Genomic DNA, 12046 nt, shown 5'->3' with positions numbered 1-12046 from the left:
TTAAGTTTGGGAATTTTGTTCTGAAGATTTAATTAAAAATTAATTATTTCTGAACAGTAAATGAAGCAATTTCACATAATTTGCTAACATTTTCTGGCAATATATAACCTTTGTCAGAAAAGTTTCAGGATTGACTTTTTAATTCTCAAACTGTGCTATTGAAACATGCAAATTGGGTGTTATTTAGTCGCCTAATATGTGTTGTACATACACACATGTCCTTGGAAGTGGTTCCATGTAACAATCACCAGGTGGCACGGCTGTGACTGGACCTCTTCTGACAAATGAAGTATGCTATTTATTGTATGAGATTGTGTACTCCATTTGGTCTTAAAAGTTCTACATTTTAGGACATTGTTTCTTACTTTTCACTTTGAGTGATCTGGTATTGCTACTATTTCTATGGTGTGTGGGGAATGGAACATAAGACAGAAACTGTATATTATGTAGCTTTCATTTAAGTCACACTAAACCAGTAAAAGAGAATATTGTATGTATAATTTTACACTTGGCATGTGTAAAAATTCTAAACAGTGATTATCCAACATATTTATCATGTCTATAATGTTTGGTATAAAAGAATAAACACAATAAATGGCTGCTGTAAAATGTTTTTTTTTTTTTTTACTTAAGTGCTTTCCAATTTTGATTCATTGTTGACAAATGTATCAGTTTCTTTATCAGCAATGGATTTGAAACATCATAAATAATCAGCATTAGCATGTGCAGAAGGCATAATTATATTAACTTTCAACTTAAGTATAATGATGGCCTAACCATTCCTCATGGTCAGCAACAATTTTTGTTAGAATTTAAAATAAAATATGAATGAAACATGCATAAAAATCAGCATGCAACATTACCTGTCCTTGAAATAGCAGCACTGTTGACAACTTCGCTAGCCAGCTGATTTGCAAGAAGTGTTGCCACATCTTCTTCATCATTTTCAAACTCTCGCTTCTGCATCATAACAGACTGCACATGCTGATTGTGATTTGTCACAAAAGCTTGCTGTTGCTGCTGCTGTTGTGGGGCCAACAGAACTTGCGAAGTAGTCAAATTCTCATGCTGTTGGTTTAAGCCAAGAAGACGAGATCGAAGAATCTGGGTTTCTGGATTCCCGTTGTCTTCCTGCATGGCCTGCAAGGAACCTTGATGTTGGTTTTGTCCATCCGTCACAAGAAAAAACGGTTGGCCAAAGGTGACGCCACCTGAGGTAACCAAACCAGGTTGGACAGATGACCCTTGTACAGATGAAGTCGTTACACATTTTGACCCAGGGCAAGACCCTCGTTTGTGGTTCATAAACAACTCTATGTCGGAAAATTGTAATCGACATGCCCCGCATATATGAACATCTTCAACACCTTTTGGTGGTGACGGGTATTGAGTCGCAGCTGTTGCAATTTGCACTGAAACTGAGAGAGAAAATGATTTATTATACCATAAATGGAACTTGGGATGTGACAAATCTGATTAGTAGAGGCACGCGTGTCTCATTTTTGATGGAAACACGAAATGTGAAATAACACACTGTAATGTAATGTTTTTTAAAGGTGTGATGTGCATTTTTCTACCATGTTTTGTCATGAAATGATGTGAAATGCACTGCATAATGCGAAATAAACTCTTAAGCATGAAATTAGAGTTTAATTACTGACATGACACTTTCTGAAGTCTAAATTATCCTGAGAGTTATGCAAATAATGGAAAATTGATTAATTCTACTGTAAATATTTGAGAAGCAAATATGGACTCTTTTACACAGGAATAAATGTAATACTCTGATAATTACATAAATTGTGCCATTGGAAAGGAAATGTTTGTTATTAAAGACTAGATTTAAAATCAAATGTGAACTTATTCAATATTTTAACACCAAAATACTAGTATTTTTCTACTGCTTTGATACTGAAATGTGCCTATTTTTTGTACCGAAATATTATATTCAGCATAAACATGTGGCTCTACTGATTAGTAACCTGTGAATATCGGCATAAAAGAGCTCATATGAAAATTTGTAAAAATTCTTCCTCAACCGATACCCATGCTTCAACACTGTTACAATTTAGAGCTGTGTACAGAATACACGACAATTTACTTGGAGCCTGTCATTGTCTTGTTGAAATCTGTAGACAGACGGCATGTCCATTTTTGGGCACTCTGCTTTACATTGTTCTTCAATATGTCCAAATAGACATATGCATCCATGATACCATCAATAAACTGGATGGTACCAACACCTTTGGACGACATACAGCCGTAAATCATTAATGACCCACCACCGTGTTTAACTGTTGGAACTGTGTTAATGTGATCATTGTCTTTATTTCATTTTCTCCAGACCCTATTTATCCCATCTGACCCGTATAAATTAATCTTGGACTCATCTGACCATATGAGACTATCCCAAAATTCCTGGTCCTTATGGATGTGCTCTTTCACAAATGAAAGTCTATTCCTGCGATTCACCTTATTTACATACGGCCTCTTCCGTGGTATTCTGCCATAATATCCATGTTTCCACAAGGCACGTCGGACAGTTTGATCGGACATCATCTTGCCAGCAACATTTTCTACTAACGGTCGTAACTGAGGAACACTTAGTCGGGGCTTTTCTCGGACTCTCTTTAAAATAAAGCGTTCATGTTTATTCAACCGTCTCTCTTTTGGTTTTCTCGGCACATTCTGTGTTGAACCTTCCTCTCTAAATTTGTTTACTATGTATTGAACTGTAGAGTGTGATTTATTGACTGTTTGTCCAATTTTTCTTAACGAATAACCTCTAAGGGTCAAATTTATAATAACATCCTTCAGATCGGAACTAATTTCCTTCACCTTGCCCATTTCGAACACGCTGATAGATAGACGATAGGCCTACAACAATACCTATGCCAGCATTCCGCTTGACATGGAGCGTGCCTGCATGTTCAAACTTGTTACGAAGTTGCAAACTGCACGAAATCGCCCGAATAGCGGTGGCGCTGTATGCAAGGAAGATTGAAACTATTGGCTGTATGAATAACGATGTTGCATGAAACAGCGTGTTTTTCTCTTTTCACACAAATTATATGCTCTGTTTATACACTTTGAACATACATTTTTATTGACATTTGTTGGTGAAACCTTCATTAACATTAAATTCCAGGTACATATGAAAATGATTATATTTACTAGTAGAATAACATTTTTTCCTCGGAAATTCTATGTGTACCAATAACAATGTTACATACTGTACATATGCACTATATTGTTAAAAAAAATTATTTGTCAAGCCCTAAAATATTTAAGTCTCCATTCTTTATGTCCAAAAATGTAGCTTAGGCAGATATTTGAAAGTGGCATCAGAATTTGGAGCTACCTGAGAATATGAACAATCAATTTTTTTTTTATCCACTATCTTAAAATGCTTTCAACAAATGCAAAATAAAATCATTCCCTGATTGCGACATGAATTTCAGCTTAAAAACTCTAAATTTGCTACAGATATCATGGTCTCAAGAATAGAGACTTTCTCCCACCCTTCCTAAACCACACACTATATTACAGAGTAATGCTCAAGTAATGTTCTTAATCTACGAAAATCAAACCTCAAATATTTACATAACTTACAGCTCTCGCAAGGCATGTTAAATCAGTCTGTCGTCTACCATCTTTAAACATAGTGACAATTTTTTTCTAGCCCTCTTAGGTTCATGACTGCAGCAACACAGGCTTTCCATCTGACCCTATCCTGAGCAAGATCTATATACTCTTTTCCATCCCTACAAATTTCCTTTAGTTCCATCTCAACATTATCCCTCCATCTACGTCTTGGTCTTCCTACTGGTCTCTTACCATCAGGTTTCCCAACAAGAATCCTGTAAACTCCTCTTTCCTCTCCCATTTGTGCCACATGGCCTGCCACCTAAGTCTTCTTGATTTAATCATTCTAATAATATCTGGACATGAATACAAATTATGTACTTCTAAATTATGTAACCTTCTCCACTCACCTGTCTCCTCATCCCTTTTAGGCCCAAATATTGTCCTAAGGATCTTATTTTCAAATACTCTCAATTTATGTTCCTCTTTCAATGTAAGGGACTAAGTTTCGCATTCATATAATACTACAGGCAAAATTACTGTTTTGTATATTTTAACTTCTAGTTTCTTAGATATTAAATGAGAAGACAAAAGTTTATGAAGATAAAAGTAACATGCATTTCCTGAATTAAGCCTGCTATTTACTTCCTCTATTATTATTATTATTATTTATTATTATTAAAGTAGGGTTACAATTAAGCTTACATTTTTTTTACATTGATTCCGAACAACAAAAACAGCTTTTTGCCCTACATGAATTAATATACAGTTATGCTATTTGTTTATAAGTATACATACAATGGAATATTATAAATTTATATAATTGAAAAATATAAGAAATAGACTAAAATAAACATTTTTTGCAGCTACGTTTTATGAAGGAAGAAATGAGGTAGAATAGGCACAGTGTCAGTATTCATAAATTAATGTCCTAATCTGTTGTTTAAATGTGGCCAAATTTCTCTCCTTTCTGCAATTTACAGGCAGTTGATTCCACGCTTTACTTGCCAGTGATGACAGGGATTTTGATCCGTATCTTGCCTTGTTACATTTTGGTACTCGGATACTGTTGGTGTTGTTGGATCGCAGATTGGGATAATTTCTATTACTAGATATCATTACTTTGTCCTTTAATAAGTGGTGGTGCTTGTTAATTGCCTGGTGAATTTTTATAAGAAATGCATATTTTCGTCTGGATTCCAGCGTGGGTAATTGGAGTTCTTCTCTGCTTGCACGTGAGGACGTGTGCGCTGTATTTCTTATGCTACGAATAGCCCAAATTTGCATTTTCTCTAGTTTCGTGGTGTTATTTCTATTAATCCCATAAAGTACAGAGGAACAGTATTCAAGTAACGGCCTAATAAATGCTTTGTAGAACGCTAATTTGTGGGCAAGGTGTACATATTTGCAGACAAATTGAAACTGCTTGATTCTAGGTGCTGCACGTGAACACATTCTTTTTACATGTTGTGAATATATCATTTTCATTTCTTAGTATTACTCCTAAGTATACAATTTGGTTCGAACGAGTTGTTATCAATAATTAGATTTTGATTATTATCTAAAACTTGGTTTCGGCCTGTAAGCATATATTTAGTTTTCTCTTTGCTAACTTCCAAACCTATCTCTTTAGCTGCTTTGAAAAATATTTTAGCATTATTCTTAATTGTATTTACATCATCCCCCAGTAAGTCTACATCATCTGCATATGCTAACAGCCGAGTCACACAGTTTATTTTAGTCCTTCTAAACTATGAAATATAATTTTAAAAGTTTTATTGCAAAATTGCGGACTGACGAATTATCTACAATTACTGAGTTTAGTTCCTTATACTCCGAAAATGCATTGTAGACAGTTTTGGGGAAAAAGAGAGCATGCTATAGAGCGAGTTTTCTACTTGCAGAAACATGTTATCATGGTCACTAAATAGATGACTTGTATATCTTTGCCCATCCACCCCACCCATGCTCCTCCTAAATCGTGCATTATGTTTCGATAATTTTATTGTGAATTTACAGTGCAAGTGATGTCACAATGCTCCTGAAAGTTTTATGCACAAAGCTCAGAATTGTAGTCTCTAAAATGGTTTGAAAATGTCAAAAATGGTCAAAATATGAAAATATACATATGCATTGTATTTACTTGAGTACCCCAAACCCCCTATTTTTAAGGAAAAAAGAAATTGTGGTCGATTATGAGAGTGCTCGACTTCTTGTGTATAGAGTTCCTAACCACAAATAACATTTATCCTACATGGGCAAATAACCCATTGCGTTCAATCAATGCACTGAACTGACGAGAGGGAGGGGGCACTGTCTCAGTGCAAGGCATTGGAAAGAAAACAGAACATTTGCACTCATATTAAATTTTGAGAAATGAAATTAATCATTTGAAAAGTGTTTGGTTTAATTATAGCACAGTTAACTTTATTCTACTTTCACATTTCGGTAACAGTTCGTTATATCGGAGACACATTAAAATCGGATATTTTGTGTTTTGCATGGTTCGTACTTACCAATTGTGTATTGTGGAACATAGTTCAAGGTGCGATTATGCTTTTTACACGAAAACAAACACAATTTTTCACATAGAGAGTAGTTTTTGTTATTCCTTTTCTCGCTTCCGTAACACACAATATGGGAGGCAGAGGTTGACTAGCATGGTAGGTATGCAGTGTTTCCAACCTTTTTCACCGAAAAATACTTACTATCATGTTTGTCACGTGTGCAAATTGTACATTATGCACGGGTAGCTGATGGATAGCCCCACGAACCATTCCCGATAAAGTTAGGTTAGGCAAGCATAGTTAAAAATAAAAAAGGGGGTTGGAAACACTGACAGGGGGTTACATCATCAAACGTATGCAGCATCAGGTCCACGTAACGAAAGCAATGGCACTTGTGCATCAGTGAGATATTTCTCTTGAAAAATACATGATTTCCCTGTCAAATAGATTCCACGATGAAAGAAAATATTTCGAAGAATGTTGGAAACCTTACAGAAACTCATTTCCGTAAGTAGTTTCTTCTGTAAAAATGAAGAAATGTGTCTCGGATATAACGAACTGTTACCCACATTTCAATAAAATATACTCAATTCTCCTTTGTAATGTTTAATACATGGAAAAATTTATTGTAAAAGTTGATCATCACAGGTGAAACTATGTGCCTTGCCCACATACGGAAGTGACTGATATATAAAGTGCTACCACATTTGAAAATTATAAGCTTTGTTCGTTCAATATTCACTGTGACTGGTATCACATTAATTATTTTGAGTATTATAAGCTTGGCTAAGCCTTTATTTTAGAAGTTTTCCCAAACCTCTCAATTATTTAAAGAATAATTTACAACATTTTCTGAATTGGTGGGTTTTTGAGATGGCTTTTTCTGAAAAACCCTGCATGGGGAAAACTGGGCTGGGCCCACCCAGGCTAACCCTGGTTCAGATGCCATTATAAATTGTAGGTCCCGTTCCAATTACCCTATCTGAGCATAAAGACGACTGAAACAAAATTTTACTGGAAAAAAAAAGGTTTTTCTCAAAATGGTCTTTTTTGTCATTTCAGTTTCTGCCCAAGTCTTAGGGTCTGTTCTTCAACTACAAGACCCTGGTACCATTTATACCACACTAGAGGTTCATTACGTACAGTGGTTCCCATCTGATATAAACCTAATTTTATATTTGCCAACAAGTCTAGACATAATCAAGCTATTACTCTTTATGATTATGCTAAAATTTATTCATTAATATCACTGGGGAACAAAAAAAAGATTTTATTTTGTGGCATAAAGTTTAATAACAGTTTCAGCACACAAAACAGCTGTGATTTCCAATTGTATGATTGGTTCAGTTGAATTGACTCCAGTTATCAAAATAAATACACCATGGAAAATGTAGGAGGTAAAATTACTCCACGCTTTTCTCGGTAATATCAAAATTTGATAATGGGCTGAACTTCCCATTAAGAAATTTATTTATTTATTTGTATATTGTTGCTAGGCAACTTATGAAGTATTGCTAGGCAATATATCTCTTAATGTTGAATCACAGAGCAGAAAACTACCACGATATAGTTGGAAATATGTTGAAAAATTTTGAGAAATTGGGAGCTAATATGAGTGTGAAGATACATTTTCTACATAGCCACACTGACAGATTCCCTGAGAACCTTGGTGATCTTAGTGAAGAACAGGGAGAAAGGTTCCATCAGGATATACAGAGATGGTGGGATCGCCACATGATGGCCGACTACTGTTGGAGCTTACAGAGGGATTGTCCTAAAAAGCAATACAGCAGGAAATCATATAGAAAACATTTCACATATAGTTTGTTACTTCATTGTGTACATATTTTCTTAATTATTATGATCATAGGCCTATATAAATTTATTTTTATAATAATGATTGTAATCACAAAAAGAAATATCAAATTTTTGTTGGAAGTTCATTTATATGTATGTCTTATGTTTCCGCCATTTTGGTTTAGTTGCATTTATTTCATAAATTAGAGCCAATTCAGGAAATGTATTATTATATCATTCTTCAGCAGCATGAAATCGCCCTAAATTAGCTCTCAAACACTGTGCTGCAATTTCACTGTTGCCCAGTGTATTTAATGCCAAGGGTGCATGTTAATATATAAAGTTTAAAATGTTATTTACGAGTAAACTTGTTGGGATTGGGGGACTAGCTTTCAAAAGAAGAGCTTACCAGGTTGCTCACGAGTTGCTCCATGATCCGGTTTAGTGGAATTATACACTATGTTGCCATTCGTCACCAGACACCCCATACCAGTACATTAATCCGGTCGCAGCACCACATCAGTATCGTGTAGGGCCACCTTTCACCGCAATGATGTCCGCAACCCTTCGAGGAAGACTTTCCACCAATTTGCGATACGTGTCGACGGGAATCTTACCCCATTCTTCCTGTAAAGCGGCAAACAGCTCAGTGGTGTCTTTTGGGCAGCATGGCCTGGTTCTCAAGCGACACTCCAACTCGTCCCAAAGGTGTCCAATGGGGTTGATATCTGAACTTTGGGCTGGCCAATCAAGTTTTTGCACATCCATGTCCTCGAACCACGTGTTGATAATGCCTGCCGTATGACATGGAGCATTGTCGTGCTGAAACAGGTATGGGCCAATACGGAATTTTTCCCACAATGTCGGTAGCGCAGAATTGTCCAGAACTTTTTGGTACGCATCGGCATTCATGTTTTTCTGAACTAAAACAAGAGGACCAAGACCATACCACGAAAAGAAGGACCACACCATGATGCCACCTCCGTCAAATTTCACTGTGGGTACGATACAGTCCTGTAAACAGCGTTCACCAGGCATACGCCACACCCACACACGTCCATCGGACTGCCACATCTGGTAGAGCGATTCATCACTCCATACGACGAATTTCCATTGTTCGAGAGTCCAATGGTGGCGTTCCTTACACCACTGTAACCAACGGGTCACATTGCGGGCTGTGATATGCAGCTTGTGAACTGCTGCGCGACCATGAAAACCAAGTGCGATGATCTCCTGGCAGACAGTACGATCTTGCAACACTACTGGAAGCCTACCAAAACTTCTGTGCCACCATCTATAATGACGCCCTCCGGTTTGACTTCACCACACGTTTCAAGCATCAACGGTCACGATCTGTTAATATCTTCGGTTTACTGGGTCTGGGTCGGCATGTCATGACCCCCTCTTGCTTCCACTTCACGATAACATCACTCACTGTCGACTGGGGTATCTGAAATTTGTTGGAAATCTCACGGGTCAAATGCCCAAACCTGTGGGCTCCAATGAACATCCCTCTTTCCACCTCACTCAGTTCACACCGTCTGTCCATATTGACTGTGTACCTGGTGTGAGTGTATTCTCAACCAGCAATGCCTTTTATAGGTTATATGATGTGTACAGACGATCCCAAGCACTTTTTGAGGGGTGTCCGGTGACGCATGGCTACATAGTGTACCTGATACTCTTTGAAACTCACAATACAAACATGTTTTACTGAAAAATGCAAAGAGGTTTGACAGAGGATGTTCAATTTTAGACATAGTTTGAGAAAAAATAGTATCATTTAAGGTGCATTTGATTAGGTGTGTTAAAGATGATGATTTTTTTTATTATATATATATATTGATGAAGAAATTGGGAGCATAAAGGTAGAAACATTAATTTGCCTCAAACATCGCTCTGAAGCTCGCAAGTTGAACGCTCATTCACCCCACATTCCACCAGATTCAGAGCCGAGCAACAAGAATTTCCACTTGGCTCTGCACAGTCAGCAAGGCAACTGCCCTCGCCAGCGGTGAGTGCACCTCCACTGTAAATTTCCATCTGCATCCACAGGTGCACAGTTGGAGGTGTAAAGTCCACCAAATCATGACTCAAATCCAAAACCCCTGGAGACGGTAAATCGATCTCTCACTTCGCTCCAATAACACCACTAAACTGATCGACGAGAAGACGACGACGGCCTGCTGAGAGATAACGACGTTAAGAGGCGGCAACAAGCGAGAAGTCCATAAGCAGTCCGGATTAAACCAGCCGAAAAATCTGTAGTCCATTTACAATCAAGTCGCCGAATTGCCTGCCGTCTCTTATCGCCACCTTCGATCTCTCCAGCGGGCACCTGTCACCGTGCAACCATCGCCGACGTCAGAAGTCGAGGGCCAAACCTACAGCAAGGGGTGAGTAGCGTTCAACACCACAGGCTCCCAACAATCCTTCATCAGCTCCCTTAAGGGTAGAGGTGGTTAGCTAAGTCAAACAAAACCTATCATATTTATCTGAGCTACGTCCCGGCGTGACTCGATCCTGTACCTTACCCGACGTCACGCTACAATATATATATATGATGATGTGCATGTCGCACCCATTGGTTCGGATCTCATCCTCATCCCAACTTATCATGTCTTTCTTTTTTACTTTCTGTTTACCAACACAATTTGCATAATATCAAATTAAACAGTTCATATGTCAAATTCAAATGTTGAAAATTATAGCACACTATTAAACAAATATACAAAACTACTCTAGCTAAGTGAATATGTATATACTATATAGATATATTTAAAAAGTCTACTGAAACTTGAAGATAGCACTTGGAAAAATTGTCTATTAAACAAAAGCCAGCTTTCTTGCAACTACTGCTTATGCCTAGCTATGAATTCCATGTTGCGAGTTGCATGTTATATTTAGAAATGAGCATCTTTTACACTAGAGATATAAAAGAAAACTGTGGAATAAGAAAAATGATGCTACTAACTAATATACTCTCATTGATTTGAAATACTTGGGTCAGGCTGGAAAAAAGCAGCAGAAAAAATATTTGTTTTCTTATGAGCACTTTCAAGTCTTAACCATTAGTGAATATTTTATCCTTTACATTTCGTCATACATCCATGCAATTGTTGCTTATTTAGAAATTATCTTACATATCAGTAATGATGCATCACCATTCACCAACCATGAATTTTAACCAACTAATCATGCCACAGATATTTCAAATGTTTTACCTTTATGTTTCCACATTGTACAATTAGATAGTTTAAGTAATCAAGAACATACGATGCATATGATAGTGACATCAGTATTTCAGAACAGTTAAAAGATGGGCCCAAGTTCCAATTGTTTAACTTTGAACTAATTTTAAATGGTTCAATTTCCCATTTATGTCCGGTTACACATACTTCAGAGGCTTAGTGATTACATACTTTTTATGCTAGATAATAATTTTTTCCCTACTATATACTATCATGTGCATATTTGTCATAGGAAATTTGAAATTCTGCATGCTTCTAAATGAAATTTTATATTTCCGGTATTAAGAACGTTAGAGGTACAAATGATACCTCATTTTGTTCAGTATACTTTGAACTATAATCCTGATGGGAAATAATAAATTTTCCGTAATCAGTTAGAAGGAAAAAAAGGGCAAGTAACTATTTTTTTTACACAAATTTGAAATTCATCAAACGCAGGCTACGCCAGGAAGTGAATGATGTGGAAAAATTTACGCACTATTTGCTAATTCTTTTGGAGATTTTTTTTTCAATCCACTAACGCCGAGCATGTTTTCAGCGGGAAATTAGAGATACAAATGATACCTCATCTAGACTCATGCAGAACTCAAAACATGTATCTCCGATCATTATCCAAGTTACAGTATGTTAAAAAAATAACATTACTACGAGAAAAAGCTGCTTGTGACACCGGTGTCACAAGTCCTCCTTAAGAGAAGTACCTGCTGTGACACCTGTGTCACGGCCCGTCCTTTAAGAGTTAAGGCAAGAAAGCTTATTCGAGCCTCACATGAAATTTCACTGGTATTGTGTGTCTGATACAAATATAAACTAAGAGCAGTAGCAGCTCACTGTGAAGTGCACATGCTTGCATAAACTACTCTTCAAATCATAATTTCTCTGGCATACAGCAGTAACACATACTTT

General features: G+C 36.8%; 1 protein-coding gene across 2 annotated transcripts in view; it reads right to left on the bottom strand.

Moving 5' to 3' along the window:
* LOC146001659 (uncharacterized) overlaps nt 1-12046 on the bottom strand; it is a 35010-nt gene that overhangs the window by 19947 nt on the left and 3017 nt on the right. For both annotated transcript variants that reach the window (XM_083139273.1, XM_083139274.1), the window contains exon 2: nt 864-1418. In XM_083139273.1, the coding sequence (XP_082995399.1) occupies nt 864-1418 (555 nt within the window). The remainder of the gene's footprint in view (nt 1-863; nt 1419-12046) is intronic.

This window comes from Lepisma saccharinum, chromosome 17, assembly GCF_977018435.1.
Source record: "Lepisma saccharinum chromosome 17, izLepSacc3.1, whole genome shotgun sequence".
Lineage (NCBI taxonomy): Eukaryota > Metazoa > Arthropoda > Insecta > Zygentoma > Lepismatidae > Lepisma > Lepisma saccharinum.
The sequence above is the reverse complement of the archived record's forward strand: the minus strand, read 5'-3'. Positions and strand labels throughout refer to the sequence as shown.